The 22338-nt window shown below is 37.0% G+C and overlaps 1 protein-coding gene across 10 annotated transcripts in view; it reads left to right on the top strand.

Moving 5' to 3' along the window:
* METTL25 (methyltransferase like 25) overlaps positions 1-22338 on the top strand; it is a 137405-nt gene that overhangs the window by 28621 nt on the left and 86446 nt on the right. For all 10 annotated transcript variants that reach the window (XR_008960785.1, XR_003316607.4, XR_003316606.4 and 7 more), the window contains 2 exons: positions 2886-3482; positions 5040-5187. Coding sequence is in view for 3 of the 10 variants with exons in the window: in XM_026499951.4 (XP_026355736.2) it covers positions 2886-3482; positions 5040-5187 (745 nt within the window). In the remaining 7 variants the exon portion in view is untranslated. The remainder of the gene's footprint in view (positions 1-2885; positions 3483-5039; positions 5188-22338) is intronic.

Here is a 22338-nt window from a genome sequence, read left to right as displayed (position 1 = left end):
GTGCTGACGCTTGTAAGCAACCCACTGGTTGCTAACTTTAAGGTTGTCATCAGCATCAGTAAGTGTGTTTCACAGAAGGAAAGGAATAGAGAGCTTTGCTTTCTGTGGAGATTCAGATATGGGAGAACGGACTAATAGTTTCTACTGTATAGCACTTGTATTCATGAGTATGGGTATGGTATCTTCAGTTAGATTGTAATTCCTTAAAATCAAGATATAAAATGCTTCTGTATTTCCCATAAACCTAGCCCAGAAATGAACTTAAAAAGGGCAGAGGGAATTCTTTGTAAGCATATTTATAGGAATTATTTATTGGAGTCTTACCTATGAACTGCTTGAATTGTAAGAACCTAAAATTTTTGAGGATTTAATTAATGGCATTACTTCAAATATAAGAGTGTTTCCTTGAGTTACTCATACTTATATCAGGGTTTAACTGATCTTAGGATGGACAGAAGTTTAGATACTGATTTCTTTTTTTTTTTTTTTTTTTTTTTTAAGATTTTGTTTATTTATTTGACAGAGAGAGAGACAGCCAGCAAGAGAGGGAACACAAGCAGGGGGAGTGGGAGAGGAAGAAGCAGGCTCCCAGCAGAGCAGGGAGCCCAATGTGGGTCTGGATCCCAGGACCCTGGGATCATGCCTTGGGCTGAAGGCAGTTGCTTAACGACTGAGCCACCTAGTCACTCCTAGATACTGATTTCTTATGGTAGTGTTCCTGTAATTTATTTCGGTGTTCATTTATTTCTTATGAAATGACATGGCAGTAGAGTAACAATCTTGGTGATATTTTATTTCTCTTATTTTTAGTTTTATTGAGGTATAGTTTACATCTTCACCAATTCTAGGTGTACATTTTGATGAATTTGGTGTGTGCAGTTGTGTAACCACCACCATAATAAAAAATATTTGTCACCATAAAAAGTTTCCTTATGCCCTTCCGCAAGATATTTTTCTCCACTCTCACGTAACTACTGACCTGCTTATAGTTGTTGTTTTGAAGTAAAGTCTACCCCCATCATAGGGTTCAAACTCCTGACCCTGAGACCAAGAGTCATATGCTTTACCTACTGAACCCCTGACCTACTTGTAGTTATGAATTTTCTAGAACATTGTGTAATGGAGTCAAATAGGATGAGGAGTTTTCTGTTTGAATTGTTTCCTTCAGCACAACTTTTGAGAATCATCAGTGTTGTATTTACTTTTTGTTTTTCTTTATGCCATGGTATAGATGTACTACAATTTGTTTTGCCATTTACAAGTTGATAGACATTTGAGATGTTACCATTTTTTTTTAGCTCCCATGAATATTCACATACAAGACTTTGTGTGAACATGTTTTCATTTATCTTTGGCAAAGAGCCTGAAATGGGGTTTGTAGGTCATATAATAGGTGTATGTTTTAACTTTATGATAAACTTCCAGTGTTTTTCAAGCGTCTGTACCATTTTACATTTGTGTATATCTCATTATGATTTTAATTTGCATTTCCCTGATAACTAGTGGTATCAGACTCCTTTTCATATTGGCCATTTGTATATCTTCTTTTGTCCAGAGTGCATTCAAATATATTGCCAGTTTTTAAGTTGTTTGTCTTCTTTTTGGGTTGTAAGAGTTCTTTGTATATTCGGGATACAAACCATTGGTCAGATAAATATTTTGCAAATATTTCTTCTTTTAACTGTATTTTTAATAGCAAAATTTTTAATTTTAATGAAGTCCATTTTTTCAATGAGTTCTTTTTAGCAAAGATTTTTTATGTCCTACATAAGAAATCTTTGCCCCTTCAGTGTCACAAAGATGTTCTCATGCTTTCTTCCAGAAGTTAGTAGTTATTACTGTCACATTTAGATTTGTGATACATTTTTAATTAAGTTTTGTGTTTGCTCTGTGACAGGCAAAGTTCACTTTTTTCCCCACACAGACATTCATTATACCAGCACCATTTGTTGAAAAGATTGTCTTCTCTATTGGATTACCATAGCCATTTTGTCAAAAATCAATTATATAAGTTTGGGTCTATTTCTGTATACTGTTCTTTTCTGTTGATTTATTTATCTGTTTTTATACCTGCACTATGCTGTTTTTGATTACTGTAGTTTTATATTAATTCCTGAATCAGGGTAAGTCTTCCAACCTTATTCTTTTTCAAAATTGTTTTGGTTATTCTAGGTACTCTGTGTTTTCATATAAACTATAGTATCTACTTGTCAGTTTTTTTTTAAAGAAACCCTGCTGTTATTTTGATTAAGATTGTGTTGAATCTGTAAGTCATTTTGGGGGGACTGACATCTTCATTTTGAGTCTGCCATTTTGTGAACATGGTGTATCTTTATTTAGATCTTTTAAATTTTTTCTCTGCTTTTATAGTTTTTAGTGACTAGGCCTTGCTGAACCTTTGTTAAATTTATTCCTAGATATTCTATTTTTTTGCTATTTTAATTCAATTGGTTTTAAATTTTGTTTTCTAATTGTTCTTTGCTACTGTATTGTTTATGTTCTGATGGTTCATTATTAATTTCTAATAATCCTGTATCCTGACACATTGCTAAATTCACTTGCTAGTTCTGTTAGTTTTGTATATTCCTTTAGATTTTCTGCAGACGCACTCATGTCATCTATGAAGAAAGGCAGTTTTATTTCCCATATTTGTATCTTTTACATCTTTTCCTTGACTTATTATACTGTCTAGAACCTCTTTTAAAATGTCTAATAAAAATGATGAAAATGGTTGGTTTTTAAATAGGAATCAAAAAATTAAAAAACAAACAGGTTGTATAAATTATATAGCCATTTCTTTACTTGCTTTTAGAAGAGATATTGAGAATGCTTTCTGTTCTCATCTGACTAAAATTCTTTATTTCATTCTGTTTTTCTTACTTTAGGTAATTGACCTGGGTTCTGGAAAAGGCTACCTAAGCTCTTTTTTGTCCTTGAAGTATGGCTTAAAAGTTTATGGAATTGATTCATCAAATACCAATACTCATGGAGCTGAGGAGAGAAACAGGAAATTGAAGAAACATTGGAAAGTCTATCATACTCGATCAAAATTAGATGCCAATGGACTGGCATTAAAAATGGCAAAAGAAAGGAAAGTGCAAGATGAAATTAAGTATAAAGTAGATATTGAGGGAATATGTAACAACAGTCCTGAAAATCAAGAAAAGATGTCTACCTCAGATTTTTTGCCAGATTTTTCGGATTCTATAATTTCTAACATTAGAACACAAATGGAAAACCTACATATGTATTCACATGGAGAAGAAAACTTGTGTTTTGAAAATGCCTTTTCCCTTATAGACCTTTTGCCTATTAATGCTGTAGAACCTGCTTCATTCCAAACAGCTAAGAGAAAAATGTCTGAAGCAAATAAAGAGAGAAGAAAACTGACATCAAAGTCAAATGAATCAAATATATATTCACCTTTAACATCTTTTATCACTGCTGATTCAGAACTACATGATATTATCAAAGATTTGGAGGTAATTTCACTTTTGAATTCCTTAATGTTATTTGTAAAAATGCCCTAAGACATAGAATTACATTTTAATAGTAGCTTACTTACCTTAATCTTATTTGATTACATTAATCTAAAGGACCAAGAAATATGATCAGAGGCTATATGCAAACTATTGTAAGAATCTAATATAAGATTAGCTGGAAGAATGTTTCTTGAGTCCTGTAATGAATTAGCAATTTAATAACCCAAATTAACCAATATTTTCCCTCCCCTCCCCATAACACACATATACAATACTTAAATATTTTACTATTAGGATAAAATAGTGATTGCATATTTTTATCTGCCAGCAGATAATATTATTAACTAATATTATATGATGAATATAGTAAAGAACGATATTAAATATTCTTGTATTACCTTTAGGGAGAGCTAAGCTAAGTTTAAAGAGAGAGATTTATACCTCTGTTGTTCTACCCCTAATTAGCAATAGACCCTTCCTCTCTAAATTCCTTTCTACTTAAAATGTTACAACGTCTAAATAAAACCTACCCAATACTCCAAAAACTTTGAAGACAGTGGCGGTTGAAGCAACTGAATGTTCTATCAGGTCAAAGCTACTTATAGGTACAATTTTTTTGTTCAGGAAGTTTAGACTTAAGCTTTGCTTAAGGTTTAGAATACATGGGCTAAAAAAACATTCTTAGTAGAATAACTTAAATAAAATGATTGTATTTGTTCTGAAGATAGTTATAAAAATATAAAAATATACTTTATTCACAGCATGTCTGTTATTTTGAATTTATAATAACATGATGATGATGATAAGAATAGAACACATTTCCTGAATTTTATTGTGTGCCAGAGATTGTACTAAGTCATTTACCAGTATTAGCTTAAGTTTTACAACAACCCATTGAGGTGGATGCTATTATTATCCTCATTTTATAGATGAGGAAGTTAGAGACACTGAAGAGTTAGAACAAACTTGGTATATTGATTACTGTCTGTGAGTGTATGTGTGCGCCCATTCTCTAAGTGTATACATTTAAAACAAAAATTTTTTATTGAATTTAATGTTGCTATATTTGATGTAATGAATAAACTATACTTTTTTGGTGTTCAATGCCAACTTAGCACCACTTATTCTTTATAACATTTTATAAGCTTTGGTAGGCAGTTTGTAAAGAAGTAAATAAAAATATTGACCAGCAGCTATAAATGTGTCTCAAATCGCAAGTTTGTCCTAGTAATACATGCTTCGTTTGTTTGTCCAATCTTTAATTTGGCCAGTTATTAAGCAAATATTAGTTGTAAAAGAGATCAGAGAAAATTCAAATGGATAAGGAACCAAAAAAATTAGAAAATCAACTCAAAAGAATGTTAGCTGTGATGAAAGATCATAGTCATTTTGCCTATAAAGGAAATAATTATTCATGTAAAATAAAAAACATCTACATTTCAAGGTAGAATTTGATCATTTTTAATATTCTAATGAACATTTAAAATCTTCACCTGAAATGTTTTTTTAGCTTTCCTCTAAATTGCCAAAGTTTATTTTTTCTTCTCATTCTTGAAGGATTGTTTGATGGTAGGTCTACATACTTGCGGTGATCTTGCTCCAAATACCCTGCGAATATTTACTTCCAAGTCTGAAATCAAGGGAGTTTGCAGTGTGGGTTGTTGCTACCATCTCTTATCTGAAGAGTTTGAAAACCCACATAAAGGTACAAAGTTTCCCATATCTCTTAATTATATTTATTTGAACATAATGGCTGTTTTCTATCTCTTCTTTTTTTTATTGTTACCAATATTTTGAATTAACAGTTGAGAGACTACCTGATCTAATATTCTTATAATTTTAATGTTACATCAAATGAAATTTGATGTGCTATCACCGTATGTATTTTATTATAGTTTCTTTCTTCATAAAATGGTCTTAATGAATGCTAAAAACTGCAAATATGTAAACATTTTAAAGCTAAGTTATTTTAAGATGAATATATAGTTGCAAAGTCCGCCTTCATTTCTAAAGCCTCCGTTTTGTAAGCTATATTGATATTTTTCAAAAAAAAAATTCCTTACTGTATTTTGAAAAGTCAACATACTCTGATTTTAAAAATCTGCATAACTGTGCAGTTGCATCAAAATAGCATTCAGACTACTCCCTGGACTGAGAACGTACCTGAGGAACAAAATACAGAGTACTTTGGTAGGACTTGAAGCATCTCATAGCCCTTCATCCAGAGCAGCCCCTGAAACTCTTCTGTCTAATCCATTTTATATGTTCTATCTCTCCATGACAGATGCTTTCAAAACTACTGCTTCAGATTAGGTGATTATTTGGTCTATTAACATTAGCAGTTCTCTTTTTCTATTAGTATAATGAAGCCTTTATCAACATCCACCATCCCTTGTTAAGAATTTTTACATCAGGAAGATGTGTGCATATGAATGGTATTGTATGCTCTTCTCAGTTTTAAAACCCAGATGAATATGAAATTTTAATTATTTTTCATTTAGTCATGTCCAAGAGGTAAAAATTATGATTGTATAATTCTCCTGAAATTTGACCGGATGAAACAGGGGTCATCCTTAAAACTGACAAAGATTTTTGTGAAATAAAAGTTAATTGTGTTTGAATTCTTTTATGGGTCTTTAAAAAGTATCTTTTAGGAAAAGGTGGACAAAAGTAAAGTTGTGAATATTTAGAGATACATCCCAAGTGAGAGAAAGCAAATTGGCCAAAAAGTTAACAACAGTTTGATTTACATGGAGAATATATATATTTGTTATGCCATTATTTCCAACTTTTCTCTGAGTACAAAAATTTTCAACGTAAAAATTTTGGGGGAAAAGTGAACCTGAAATAGAAAAAAAAAGTATTTATACCAAAATATATACACAAATATTTACATTATTTTACAGTCTTACTGTACATCTTTCCTAAAAGAAATGAATGACCTTCAATACAGTAACAGTTGTACAGTTTTAAAATATTAAATGAGTAGTGTTTTCCTCCATCAGCAATAGCAAAAGATTTTATGTAGGAGAGGTTTGGTTCTCAATTCAACAGCTTCTTGTTCTGTAGGTACAGTGAAATGGGTTGTTGTTGTTGTTGTTTTTAATAATTGGCTCATTTGGGATAGGTATAGATGCCTGGTGTATTCTTCAATTCAGAAGTATTGTCCTACAGTGTAAGATCTTTAATTTCAGCTGTCGTCTTCCCTCTTTCATTTCATCATCATCATTCCCCCAGAGATGCCTTCCCCTCCCAAAGGACCTCTTCAGGCAGTATCATCTTAGGACTGCCATCTCCAGTCCTGCTGGACCTTTGCAGCCATTGCTCTATATCGTCAGGTCTCAGACCTAACCTCAATATTTCCCACCATGGATGGGATGTTCTTTTTTGGCTTTGTACTCTATTCTGTCTTACACCCATTTTCCCCCACTTGATTCTCCCTCTGGAGTGATCCTCTCAGCTAGTTCTGCTAGTTTAGGATGTTTCTTTACTAACTTACATTAAAATCAAAATTTGTAGTGTAGTTGTGGCTTATGAATAATTTTGTTTATTCTCTCTCTGTTTTTTGTTGAACATGTAAAGAAATTCGGATTTAACTGACTCATTATTTTATGGCAACCAGGAAGTACCATTGGTACATTTTTCATTTGATGTCTAGTTCTTTAATTCTGTTCCTAAAGGACTTGGTAAAAGCTGCTTGCCCGAGTATAGAAAAATTTAAGAGAATGATTACTTACTTCTTTGCCAGTCCATTTTATATCATTTTTTAGAAGATTTATTTATTTATTTATTTATTTATTTATTTATTTATTTATTTTAATAATAATTTTTTATTATGTTATGTTAGTCACCATACAGTATATCCTTAGTTTTTGATGTAATGTTCCATGATTCATTATTTGCGTATAACACCCAGTGCACCATGCAATATGTGTCCTCCTTAATACCCATCACTGGCCTATCCTAGTCCCCCACTCCTCTCCCATCTGAAGCCCTCAGTTTGTTTCCCAGAGTCCACAATCTCTCATGGTTCATTCCGCCTTCTGTTTACCCCCTCTTCATTCTTCCCTTCCTTTTCCTACCGATCTCCCTGCTATTTCTTATGTTCCATAAATAAGTGAAACCATATGATAATTGTCTTTCTCTGCTTGACTTATTTCACTTAGCATAATCTCCTCCAGTCCTGTCCATGTTGCTGCAAATGTTGGATAATTGTTCTTTCTGATGGCTGAGTAATATTCCATTGTATATATGGGCCACATCTTAATTCATTCGTCTGTTGAAGGGCATCTCGGCTCCTTCCACAATTTAGCTATTGTGGACAAAGCTGCTATGAACATTGGGGTGCATATGGCCCTTCTCTTCACTACGTCTGTATCTTTGGGGTAAATACCCAGTAGTGCAATTGCTGGATCATAGGGTAGCTCTATTTTTAACTTTTTAAGGGACCTCCACACTGTTTTCCAGAGTGGCTGTACCAACTTGCATTCCCACCAACAGTGTAAGAGGGATCCCCTTTCTCCACATCCTCTCCAATATTTGTTGTTTCTTGCCTTGTCAATTTTTGCCATTCTAACTGGCATAAGGTGGTATCTCAATGTGGGTTTTTTGGGTTTTTTTAATGATTTTTTATTATATTATGTTAGTCACCATACAGTACATCCCTGGTTTCCGATGCAAAGTTCGATGATTCATTAGTTGCGCATAACACCCAGTGCACCATGCAATACGTGCCCTCCCTACTACCCATCACCAGTCTATCCCATTCCCCCACCCCCCTCCTCTCTGAGGCCCTCAGCTTGTTTCTCATAGTCCACAGTCTCTCGTGTGGTTTTGATTTGAATTTCTCTGATGGCTAATGATTTTCAACATTTTTTCATGTGTCTGTTTGCCATTTTTATGTCTTCATTGGAGAAGTGTCTGTTCATATCTTCTGCCCATTTTTTGATTTGATTATTTGTTTCTCGTGTATTGAGTTTGAGAAGTTCTTTGTAGATCTTGGATACCAGTCTTTTATCTGTAGTGTCATTTGCAAATATCTTCTCCCATTCCGTGGGCTGCCTCTTAGTTTTTTTGACTGTTTCCTTGGCTGTGCAGAAGCTTTTTATCTTGATGAAGTCTCACAAGTTCATTTTTTCTTTTGTTTCTCTTGCTTTTGGAGATGTGTCATGAAAAAAGTTGCTGTGGCCGAGATCAAAGAGGTTGCAGCCTATGTTCTCCTCTATGATTTTGATGGATTCCTGTCTCACATCGAGGTCTTTCATCCATTTGGAGTTTATCTTTGTGTATGGTGTGAGAGAGTGGTCAAGTTTCATTCTTTTGCATATAGCTGTCCGATTTTCCCAGCACCATTTATTGAAGAGACTTTTTTCCACTGGATGTTTTTTACCTGCTTTGTCAAAGATTAGTTGCCCAAAGAGCCGAGGGTCCATTTCTGGGTTCTCTATTCTGTTCCATTGGTCTATGTGTCTGTTTTTGTGCCAGTACCATGCTATCTTTGTGATTACAGCTTTGTAGTATAGCTTGAAATCCGGCAATGTGATGCCCCCAGCTTTGTTTTTCCTTTTCAACAATTCCTTGGTGATTCGGGGCCTTTTCTGGTTCCACACAAATATAAGGACTGTTTGTTCCAGTTTTTTGAAAAATGTCATTGGTATTTTGATCGGGATGGCATTGAAAGTGTAGATTGCTCTGGGTACATAGACATTTTAACTGTGTTTATTCTTCCGATCCATGAGCGTGGAATATTTTTCCATCTTTTTGTGTCTTCTTCAATGTCTTTCAAGAGTGATTTGTAGTTTCTAGAATATAGATCCTTTACGTCTCTGGTTAAGTTAATTCCGAGATAACGTATGATTTTTGGTGCTATTGTAAATGGAATGGATTCCCTAATTTGTCTTTCTTCAGTCTCATTGTTCATGTATAGAAATGCAACTGATTTCTGAGCATTGATTTTGTATCCCACCACATTACTGAATTGCTCTATAAGTTCTAGTAATTTGGGGGTGGAGTCTTTTGGGTTTTCTATGTAGAGTATCATGTCATCTGCGAAGAGAGACAGTTTGACGACTTCTTTGCCGATTTGGATACCTTTTATCCCTTTTTGTTGCTGATTGCTGTTGCAAGGACTTCTGGTACTATGTTGAATAATAATGGCGAGAGTGGGCATCCTTGTCGTGTTCCTGATCTTAAGGAAAAGGCTCTCAGCTTTTCCCCATTGAGAATGATATTCGCTGTAGGCTTTTCATAGATGGTTTTTATGAAATTGAGGAATGTACTGTCTATCCCTACACTCTGAAGGGTTTTAATCAGGAAAGGATGCTGTATTTTGTCAAATGCTTTTTCTGCATCAATTGAGAGGATCATGTGGTTCTTGACTCTTTTCTTGTTGATATGATCTATCATACTGATCAATTCACGAATGTTGAACCACCCTTGCATCCCAGGGATGAATCCCACTTGGTCTTGATGGATAATTCTTTTAATGTACTGTTGGATCCTATTAGCTAGGATCTTGTTGAGAATTTTGGCGTCCATATTCATCAGGGATATCAGTCTGTAATTCTCTTTGATGGGGGTCTTTGCCTGGTTTGGGGATCAAGGTAATACTGGCCTCATAAAATGAGTTTGGTAGTTTTCCTTCTGTTTCTATTTTTTGAAACAGCTTCAGGAGCATAGGTATTATTTCTTCTTTGAATGTTCAGTAGAATTCCTTGGGGAATCCGTCAGGCCCTGTACTCTTGTTTTTGGGGAGGTTTTTGATCACTGCTTCAATCTCTTCATAATGAATCGGTCTGTTTAAATAATCAATTTCCTGTTTTAGTCTTGGTAGTTTATAGGTTTCCAGGAAGGCATCCATTTCTTCCAGGTTGTTTAATTTATTGGCATAAAGCTGTTGATAAAAGTTTCTAATGATCCTTCTATTTCATTGGTGTTGGTTGTGATCTCTCCCCTTTCATTCATAATTTTATTAATTTGGGTCCTTTCTCTATTCTTTTGAATAAGTCTGGCCAGTGGCTTATCGATCTTATTTATTCTTTCAAAGAACCAGCTTCTAGTTCTGTTGATCTGCTCTACTGTGCTCCTGGTTTCTAATTCATGGATCTCTGCTCTAATCTTGAGCAACTGCCTTCTCGTGGTGGGTTAGGCCTGTTCTTCTGTTCCAGCTCCAGCTTCTTGAGGTGAGAATATAAAAACTGCATTTTAGATTTCTCTATTCTTTTGAGTGAGGCTTGGATGGCTATGTATTTTCCCCTTAGGACCACCTTTGCAGTGTCCCATAGGTTTTGGACTGATGGGTTTTCATTCTCGTTGGTCTCCATAAATTGTTTAAATTGATTTTTAGTTTCCTGGTTTACCCAATCATTCTTGAGCAGGATGGTTCTTAGTTTCCAAGTGTTTGAGTTTCTTCCAAATTTTTCCTTGTGATTGAGTTCCAGTTTCAAAGCATTGTGGTCTGAGAATATGCAGGGAATAATCTCAGTCTTTTGGTATTGGTTGAGACCTGTTTTGTGACCCAGTATATGGTCTATTCTGGAGAAAGTTCCATGTGCATTTGAAAAGAATGAGTATTCTGTTGTTCTGGGGTGTAGTGTTCTGTATATACCTATGAGGTCCATCTGGTCCAGTATGTCATTCAAAGCTCTTGTTTCTTTGTTGATTTTCTGCTTAGGTGATCTGTCTATTGCTGATAGTGGAGTGTTGAGGTCCCCTACTATTAACGTATTATTATCTATATGTCTCTTTATTCTGGTTAAGTGTTGGCTTGTGTATCTAGCTGCTCCCCTGTTGGGGGCATAGATATTTATAATTGTCATATCCACTTGTTGGATACATCCTTTAAGAATAGCATAGTGTCCTTCTGTATCTCTAACAACGGTCTTTAGTTTAAAATCTAATCTGTCTGATATGAGAATTGCTACCCCAGCTTTCTTTTGAGGTCCATTGGCATGAAAAATGGTTTTCTATCCCTCACTTTCAGTCTGGATGTATCTTTAGGTTCAGAATGAGTCTCTTGTAGACAGCAAATGGATGGGTCATGTCTTTTTATCCAGTCTGGAAACCCGTGGTGTTTTATGGGAGCATTTAGGCCATTCACATTGAGAGTGATTATTGAGAGATATGATTTTAATGACATCATGTTGCCTGTGAAGTTTTTGTTTCTATAGATTGTAAATTTCTGTTCAGCATCACTCTTGGGGTCTTTTTACTTTTATAGAACCCCCCCTTAATATCTCATGTAGGGCTGGCTTGGTGGTTACGAATTCCTTCAGTTTCTGCCGATCCTGGAAGGTCCTTATCTCTCCATCAATTCTGAATAACAGCCTTGCTGGATAAAGGATCCTTGGCTGCATGTTCTTCTCGGGTAGAGCTTTGAAAATACTCTGCCAGCCCTTCCTAGCCTGCCAGGTCTCTGTAGACAGGTCTGACGTTATTCTGATATTTTTCCCTCTGTACGTAAGAATTTTCTTCCCCCTGGCCGCTTTCAGTACTGTATCCTTGGATCTAATATTTGCAAATTGCACTATGACGTGACGTGGTGTAGGTCTGTTGACCTTGGGAGGGGTCCTCTCTGCCTCTTGGACATGAGTGCTTGTTTCCTTTGCCAGATTAGGGAAGTTCTCAGCTACAATTTGTTCAAATATCTCTTCTAGACTTCTCTCTTTCTCCACCCCCTCGGGGATGCCGATGATTCTGATATTGGAACGTTTCATTGAGTCAGTAATCTCCCGTAATCTACATTCTTGAGGTTGGATTTTTTTGAGGCAAGTTTCTGTTTTAACTTTCTCTTCTACCATCCTATCCTCCAATTCACTAATTCGTTCTTCTGCCTCATTTACCCTGGCCATCAGAGCGTCTAGTTTAGACTGCATTTGATTTATAGCATTTTTAATTTCTGCCAGATTCGCTCTCATTTCCACCCTCAGAGATTCTATATTCTCGTTAATATTTTCATTAATATTTTTTTCCAGCCTACACATCATCTTGACCATTGTTACTCTGAACTCCATTTCTGACAATTTGGTTATATCCATATCCATCAGTTCTATGGCAGAGGCCACAGACTTATTATCTTTTCTTTGCTTGGGGGGATTTCTTCTCCTCATCATTCTGATGAGGAGAGGTTGCAGGGATGCGCAGAGCCCAAATTATTGACCAGGGCCCAGGCAGTGTGCACTTGTTTTATAGGGACGTTAGGGATGTGGGCTTCTTTATTTTTCAGCCTGCCTTCTAGGGGAGGGGCCTGCCGCGCTGATACTCAGGCAGCCCTGTTTGGTAGAGTTGCCCCGTCCCCTGCGAGGGGGGATGGGGATGGGCACAATGTGAACTGGTATCTCTGGGCTTTTGTTCTCTGGCAGCTTTCCCTGGCGGTTTTCTGTGACTCTTCTGAGAGTCAGAGCAGCAGTGGCCATATCCTAGCCTCTGTGACAGAACAGAGAGATCGCAGTCCGCTCTCCACTGAGCTCTCCTGGCCACTTTAACTCTGTTTCTGTCGGTTCTGCTAAAAACCCTGCAGCATCCCGGGTTGTGCGCCCCACAGCCGATTTCCCAGCCCTCACTTCCAGGGCTGGCATGTCTCTGTCCTTTCTGCTTCTAACACTGCCAACCGCCCTTGGTTCCCCTGCGGTCTCCCGAGCTCCTTATTTCTGTGTGGTTCACACACTCTGGAGCGTTGATTTTCAGTCTGGTCGTGCACGCACGCTCCCTCCCAAGCTCTCGGTTTCAGTCTAGTTCGAGTGTGCACTCCGGAGCTCTGGTTTTCAGTCTGGTCGCGAACTCCGGGCTCAGGATCTGTCTGCTCTCTCGCGGGTGTCGGTCCACGAGTCCGGCCCACTCCCCAGTGCAGGTGGCTACTGCTTCCCAGCTCCCAAGCGAGGCAGCTCCCTCCCCCTTCTGTTTATCTTCCGATATCTGTGCACGGATTCATGACTCTCTGCTTGTACCTCAATACTCAGCACTGGAGATGTTCGTTTGTAGAGATCCAGATGTATCTTCCTGCGTCTCAGGCTGATTTCGCGGGTGTTCAGGATGGTCTGGTAGATATCCAGCCCGACTCAGGGGACCAGCTGAAAAAGGGGCCCCCTACTCCTCTGCCATCTTTTCACCTCCTCCCTATTTATTTATTTTAGAGACAGCATGCACACAAGCATGTGTGAGCAGAGGGAGGGGGAGGGGCGGAGAGAGAGTCCTCAAGCACAATCTCCACTGAGTGTGGAACCCAACGCTGGCTCAATCCCAGGACGCCAAGATCATGACCTGAGCTGAAATCAAGTTGACCGCCCAACTGACTGAGCTACCCAGGTGCCCCAGTACCTTTCCTAAGAGTTATTGCATTAAACTGTTGACAAGTATTTATTGACCATGTATTTGAACTAAAATGAAAAATACATTTGCATAGGGCATGTTCAGTGGAGAGGCCTTTGAAGAATCTGAAGGGAAGGGAAGATAGGTGCATCTACATCTTCAGTCACTCCCACTTCTTTCCTGCCATGGAAAGAGCTGATATATTTATGAGTCTTTAGAGTGTAGATACTGGCTTTTATTCACTTTTGTATCTTCAGAACTAAGCACATTGCCTCAAACATGATACATGGAGATCACTGTTTGCATAATGTGTGTTGAATAGATAATTAAGAACAAGTGACTAGCAATAGAAAAAAAAATCACTATCACTGCATTGGTACCTGCGTGTCATGCTGGTAGGAGATAATATGATTGAATAAACATTTCTCGACTAGCTACTATTTTCAAGACATGGAACTTGACACTTTATGTCTAGTAAAGAGAGATGGGGAGGGGCTCCTAAAAAGTCAGTACTTTGGGAAAGAAGTAAAAAACTCAAATAGATGCCAAGCAGAGTTCAGTTGAGTTCAATATTCATTGAATGCCAGCTATGTTCCATACTGTGCTAAGCAGTGATGATATTAAAATGTATGAGACATCATCTTCACCCTCAAGGGATAAAAAAGTAGCTCTTAATCCTAGGAACCAGATAGTCCCTGTTAGTAACTTAATTTGCAAAAAATCACTTAGAATAGAAAATTCAAATATAGAAAGATATTAAAAATGAAAATAAAGTCTCCCAACCCATATTTTTGGTTTCTTGTGTAATTTTGCAGAAAAGACAATGTATACACATATGTACACACTTCATATTCTTATATTTTAGGGAACCAAAAGATAAACAGTTCATTTCCTTACTTTTTTCACTTAATATATTGTGATTTTTCCAGATCAGCACATACAATGTTGCCTTATTCTTTTTAGTGATTCCAAGGTATTTCGTATGCAATTTTTTATTTATTCAATCCTAAATAGTTATATTTTCTGAAAACAATGGGACTTTTCTTTCAGTAAGCCAGAATTTAATGAACAGATGGTCATTTCACTGTAGAGTTTGGAGAACACAAAATATGGAAAGAGTGTTTCCCTCTTAGTTCCTAATTCTCCAACATTAGTTTCAAAAGAGTGGAATAAGTGCTGTAAGACAGAATATTATACCTGTGTTATCTTATAGCAAAATGACATGTAGCCTAGTCTGTGATTGGGGGGGGCGTGGGAGTTGAGGTTATGTTCCCAGTGTGGCAATACCCACTGTGACTTAAAAGATCAGTAGGAGTTAATTAGACAAAGAAGTGGGAAGGGTATTGCAGACAGTATACAAAGGTTTGGGGGATAAGTGTTCAAAATCACATTTCCTTCTCTTTGCTTTCCATAGTCACTGTTTCTCTTTGTCTTTTCTTCCATCCTATTTTTCCTTGTGTCATTCTCAGAAGCAGTGATAACGATAATCCTAATGGTCACTTCAGTGGTTAGAAGGGGGCAGCTTTTAGAGTGAATGACACCTCCATTTTCTGATTTCAGTTTACCCATAAGTCATTACCCCAGAATCTCTCTTTGGTTCTCTCAGTTATTTAGTACCTAGTTATTCAACATAAAATAATCTTTGGGTCTTCTGGGAAAATTAGTTAAACCGAATAACTACAAATTTTCACAATCTGGTAATGGACGTCTCTCAGTTAACAGATCTCAAGCATTGGTCTTGGACATCCCAACCTTCTCTAGAGTGGAAGTTGCCATTGTTCACTGAGTGGATAGGACATTTAGCCCAAGGATTTAGATAAGAAAAAGTGTTAGGAAGGTTTGTAACAACAGTGACTGGCAGCTACAGACTCATTTTCCCTCTTTACAAGCAGGATTAATTCAGGGAAGCAGGATTAATTCAGGGAAAGGCTTTCCTATCAAAAATATCTTGACTGAGAATCATTGAGATTATCAGGTAAACAATTACAAGGCTTAACTGGCAAAAGCTAATATTAGTATCTTAGTGCCGCTTGCTTTCTTTATGCATACCTGAAACAAACAGAAGGTTAGGAGTGTTGCTTGTCAGTAAAGCAAAGAATAAGCAGAAAGCAACAAGACTGAGTATTATGATGAAGTAGGTGGAGATGTATACAACACGAGTACCTCCAGATACTTAAGAGGTCAAGAAAAGAGGTGGAGAGCCAAAAGATAGGAGAAAAATATAGAAAAATAAGTGATAGGAGTAACAAAAGCAATCTTTATTTGTTTATTTGTTGCAGTTTTGCCTAGCTTTGGACTGCCACATTTTCTCATCTCAAAAGCCAGATGGCAAAGGTAACTTACTCCCTTTTCTCTTTCCCATGCCCTTATCTCCATTTTCCTGCCTTATCTTGGCTATAGTAAAAGGAAGAAGATATGAACCATCTCCTGCAATTTTTATAACAGTGTTTCTCAATTCTGGCTGCCCAGGTGGATCAAATATGACCCTTTCAGTATATAGATGCCAGGGACCTCCTTCTGACCTTTTGAATTATAATCTCCAGGAATAGCACTTGAATATAAATATTTTTAAGAAGCTCTGTAGGTAGTTCTTTTGAAAACTTTTCAAAATTCTTTTGAAAACAAGATATTTATTAGGGTTCCATAAGGAGACATACAGAATTTTAAAAGATGATTTGTAGAAATATATTCAGTATTATTTATAGTCATTTCAACCTCTCCCATGTACAGACTTAGAGACTACTCACATGCCAGTTTGCAGATCCAAACCAAAGGCTGAACTCAAAAGGGCCCAGGAGGGTGTATGAAAGTCCAGAGTGCAGAGTGCTGGAGTAATTAGCCCAAAAAAAGTCCTTGAGGTATGGAGCTCAGAATAAAACCTGGGGAAACCAAACACAGAAGGCAGGATACCATGTAATAAATGCATAATAAACTTAAGGGCTATAAACTAGACAAAATCAAGGGGAAAAAGCTAGGACAAGCAAGAGAATGTTCAAGGTAATTATTATGAATACTACTAGAATTTTGATAGCTTAACTTTGCTGAAGAGCAGGGGTGTGTGTGTGTGTGTGTGTGTGTGTGTGTGTGTGTATGTTAAGGCAGACAACAGCAGTTTGTTACAGACTATATAGCAGTAACTATTTGGGTAGATAGAATATGGATATAGTCTCATTTTGTATATACAGTATATACTATATAGTTCTCCTATTCCTTACTAAAATAGAAATCCATCACTATACAGTTTGATCATTATATTAAACTAACTTACAGGGCAAGAGGTTTGCATGCACAAAGTTAGCATATTTCCTGTCATATATCTAGCACTTGGGTCCATGAAATTATATCTCTGAGAGGTCAAGTATGTCATGTGTCTCTCCCTTCATATCTTATACACCTGCCCCTCACCCTCACTTTGTTTGCACAGCTGTTTTTAAGTTTGAATTGGGGCATGGTAGCCCTTTGGGATATAAATTTGAGTTATTAATAGTCCAACATAGTATAGTAGAAAAGTCTGGTATGTACAGTGCAACTTTTTATGATGATATGTACTATGTAAACAGTATGTGTTTTACATGGTATGTTTACCCAGTATGCTGTGGTAGACCATAGTGGTGGTCTGCCATGAATGTCAATTTTCAAAAATACCTCAAAGCTCTTTGAGTCATTATGAATACTGAAGTTATACCATATGTTTTAAAAACTGCTTTTAAATATTTATACATTATGAGCCAGTAGTTCCTAGGAGAACAAGAAATACCAGAAACAGTTTTATTGCAGTGCTTTATAGAACATATATATTTTCCCAAGCTTGAATTGTTGCAGTATTTTGTTTTAATATTGATTATTATTGTCATAATTAATTTGAAATACTTATTACTACTTTTCCTCGAAGTTGGAGAGAGAAATTCTTTTGGTTGTTTTCCTGTAAAGGTAGAAAAGTTACCTATCTAGATCCACATATCTCTTCTTGCTTGCTAATTGAACTATAATTTTGTTAAGGCATCAGTCTTTAGGAAGATTGTGCCCTTCTGTAGCCTCAGAAATAGTGACTTTCTTTTTTATTTTTTAAAGTAATCTCTATGCCCAACTTGGGGCTCGAACACAACCCTGAGATTAAGAGTCACATGCTCTTCCAAACTGAGCCAGCCAGGCACTCCAGAAATAGGTAACTTTCAATCTCAATTAATTATGGTAATTTTATTTACTTAGGAATGGATATGAGATGCAGTTCTTACCAATGAAGCACGAGAAGCATATCTTAGGGGGTTTCCTAGGGAATTGTGGGGTTTTTTTATTTTGTTTTGTTTTTCTTAAAACTGAGCACAAGGTGGGAAATCACTTTTTTTTTTTTTTTTGCCTCTGGACTTGGTCATTTGTATGCATTTGTTCAGCCTAACGGAAGTATCTGTATATCCACCTGTTATGTAGACTGTCAGAAATTGGTGTTAGTGCTCTGAGTCCTTCAGGCCCAGTCTGAGGGACAAAAGGTAATTTTACTTTTCGTCTAAGTTTATATGAAGTAGAGCAAGATCTAGGACCCTGGAGAGTTACATCAGCGGTTTTATTGAACTTCTTCCCTGGCCTCGGTAGGAAGTCACTCCTAGGAGCACTTCTTGTCAGGGACAGATTTGTACTTGGTCTTCCCCCACCCCACCCCCAGTCTAATTCCAGGCAGTCTTCTACTATTGTTAGTGCACTCCAGATACTGCAGATCTGCAGATCACATGAATGCTGTAGCCTTTGAAAGCCTGTGGTATACCTTCATGTTTACCCCCAGCTGTAATGTGTTACAGGGTATTGAGGTGATTCTTCCATAGATCCCTCCATTTACTTTTGCTTCGTTTTGGTTTTGTTTTGTTTTTAACCAGAGGAGGGCTGTAGGTAGTCTTTTAGTGGCATCTTCCAATCTGGTTCTGCCATTTCTATATCAAATGGAAATATTTCAAGGACAATTGATACCTCTCATATTGTAGATTGTTTCTCTGTTTATGTCACCAGTAGGAATTTTAAGGGAGCTAGATACTTATATAGCCATCTTCACTGTCCTTGAGGATTAACTGTTGATATATAATTGCTTTAAATTTAGAGATACTTCACCGGGAAAGGCATCTGGAAGTTGAAAAAAGATATTGAGCATATAATTTGAAAATGTAACATACTGTTTAAAAATAAGCTTATCTTGTATTTAGAGATCTTTCCGATATCCAGTATATGGCATTAAAAACTCCTAAGACAATATTAGCTGGTTAATATCAGCATTAAACCATGCACTGTATCATACAGAAAGGTATGACTATTTTCTTAGTCAAGTTAATAGGAGTGAATTATTCTCATCATTGCAACAATACATAGAATTGCTGTCTTTTCAGTAAAGACAATATTTTCTGACACATATAGTATGTATTTTATTAAATAAATCAATCTTTTTGCCTACTATGGTCTTTTAATACTGGAAGTTTGAGGGATGTAGAGGAACAAAGCATGGTTTCTCTTTTCAAAACAGCATGTATTTGATTTCCATTTCTAGCGGTGTGGGAGATGTGATTTTTCTGAGGAACCCTCCTACTATAGTTCAGCTAGATCCTGGCTAAATTAGAACATGTATTTTTTTAAGCATTGCTGAGTCCACAAAAAATAAGGGAAATCTCTATGATTCAAGAAAAATCAAAACCTAAAAGTTAAAAGGAAAGACGAAGAAGAGGAGTTGAAACCAGAGCAGGGAACTGGAGCCATAAGGTAGCAGACAGTGTTGTCCTGAGGCAAATGCTTCTCACAGTGGGATCTAGAGACTAATATTGGGCCTCCTGCATGGTCAGGGAGCTAAACCTGAAAAGTTCATACTAACCCATGACCTTGAATGAGACAGAACAGTTTTTAGTCAGATCTATACAGAAACAAAATCAAACCCCTGTGAGGGAATACTTCCCAAATTCAGGCCCTTGGAATTCTGTAGATTAAAACCTACCAAATATAAGCTCAAAACGTAACAAACAAGCAAACTAAATCACAAAATATGTCTGACTGGACATAACCTGAATGCTCCTTGCCCCTATTCAACTAAAAGTGCTGAATATAATTAAATTTTGTTTCTTAAAAGCATTGAAATACTGGAAAGATACATAATATTTATCACGTCAACATGTAGGAGTCCATAAAGATGGTGGAAGTGCTGAAGCCACTAAGGGTGTTTGTGTACCATGGCAAACTAGAGCTTTGGTGTCAGAGTCCTATAAGGGGTACGCTGCAAATGATAAACCTATACTTAGGCACACACAGAAGGAGTCTCATAGACACACTCTGACAAGTTGAGACCACAAAGGTGAGGACTAAAGTCAGGACAGCAGTAGTAGGAATAGAGTAAATTAGGAAAATGTAAGAAATATTTAAGATTGTTTAGAGTGGGACATAAAGAAGTAGGAATTGTCAAGGATTATTACAAGGTGTCTGTTTCAGCCACTGTGTAGGTGATGGCACAGCTTACATGAGAGGAAACACTAAGGACAGACCAAATTTCAAGGCAAAGTTTTGCACATGTTTAATATTTGAGATGGCTTTATGTATGAGTGATCATATTTTGGGAAGGTTTTATAAATACAGACCTCTAAATACATGGAGCTGTTGTAGCATACTCATAGGATTTGGGTTTTTTTCTTATTTTCTGGAAAAATCTGTAAAGTGGTAGCTAACAGTGTTTCACATGGTTCAAGAATGTGGAGGCCAAGGTCTCTGCAGTTTTATTGGCCTTTCAATTATGGCTACATAATGGTTGCTACTGCTCCAGCCATATAGTTCAAATGAAAAGAAATATGAAGATGGAAGAGTTTCTCCCATCTGAGACAGTGTCCTTTATAGAACTTCCTTTCCTTATAGACTACTTTTTTTTTTTAAGATTTTATTTATTTATTTGACAGAGAGATAGCACAAATAGGCAGAGTGGCAAGCAGGGGGAGAAGCAGGCTCCCTGCCAAGCATGGACTCTGATGTGGGGCTCAATCCCAGGACCCTGGGATTGTGACCTGAGCCTAAGGCAGACACTTAACTGACTGAGACACCCAGCGCCCCCCCCCCCCCATAGACTACTTCTGAAAGGCTAGGAAAGGTAACCTTCTGATGGGTACATTGTGCCTCCAAATGAAATCAAGGTTCTGTGAGTGAGAAAGAAGGAGAAACTGGGTATTAGGTGGGCAATACTGAGTATTAGTACATGCGCACACACACACACCTGTCTGTAGTATTAATGCTTGAATAAGGCACAAGAAAGAGGAGAGTATAAAGGAGAGTGGGGAATGTAACAGTATGTATGTGAAACAATGTAATCATATCCATTGTCCTCTTCTTCCTTTTAGTAATTATAACTCCTCTTAGTTCTGAGATCCTTTGTGATACCCTATCTAGTATAGGTTAATCAAAGGTCTTGTTCTGAATGCTTCTCCTTTGTGTGAAACTGGTACCTTGAGACTATAACTGTATTTATGTACTATGAATGTACACAAGCCAACAATAGTAGCAAGAACAAACAATAACATTATATGTGATTTGTGAATTAATTATGAAGATATATGATTTATAAGTGATTTCTTAGAGGCAAGAGAAAAGAATATAAGTGTTAAAAGAGCCATTCCAGCTAAAATGTAAAGATTACTCCCTGGTAAGAGGTCAGGAAAATCTTTATGAAGGTAGTAACTTTTGAATTGAGCTTTATAGTGTAAGATTTAGATAGGCAAAAATGAGAGGAGCATTCCAAGCGTAGGAATGAGGTGGGTTAAGTTAAAGCGCAGTAGGTCACTCATTGGAAATGGATGAATTCTCTAGGCAGTAACCTGATTCATATGAAGTATTGAAATGTTGAAAAATATTGAAAGGGACTCGTCTGGAAAGTCCATTTTGGTAATGAAAACTTTTGAGCAGAACAGTAATGTGACCAAGAGCAAACGTTTTAAGACTTTGATTCTCAACCGTGAGATTTGCTGGGACCCTAACAGTGGGGAAACGAAAATAAACCAGAAACTGTGGAATCAAGGCTAGGTGAACTAGCCCCGCAGAAGTGTTCACCCCAAAACAGGTAGCCAGTTTCTTATTGGTATTCAAAAGGCAAACTCCAGGGGCGCCTGGGTGGCTCAGTGGGTTAAGCGTCTGCTTTCGGCTCAGTTCATGATCTTGGGGTCCTGGGATCTAGCCCCACATGGGGCTCCCTGCTCAGCGGGGAGCCTGCTTCTTCCTCTCCCTTTGCCCCTCCCCCCCCGCTCTTGCTTCCTCTCGTGCACACTTTCTCTCTCTCTCTTAAATAAATAAATAAAATCTTAAAAGAACAAAACAAAACAGACAAACTCCAGTCACACATGAATTGGCATCTATTATCAAAGAGTCTTATTGGAAAGTTGAGGATATATAACAGTAGTTTCTGACCAGGTGCAAAACTACCCATTTTGGTGAATAAATGCTAATCTTTTAATTACTCTATGTGAAGCACTATTCTAGGTACTTTACTTTTATTGACTCCTTTAGTCTTCCTAACACTCCTGTGAGATAATAATGTTACCATTTCCATTTT

This window comes from Ursus arctos, unplaced genomic scaffold (genome assembly GCF_023065955.2).
Source record: "Ursus arctos isolate Adak ecotype North America unplaced genomic scaffold, UrsArc2.0 scaffold_21, whole genome shotgun sequence".
NCBI classification, from domain to species: Eukaryota; Metazoa; Chordata; class Mammalia; order Carnivora; family Ursidae; genus Ursus; species Ursus arctos.
Note: the sequence above shows the minus strand (reverse complement) of the source record. Positions and strands in the feature narration are given on the sequence as shown.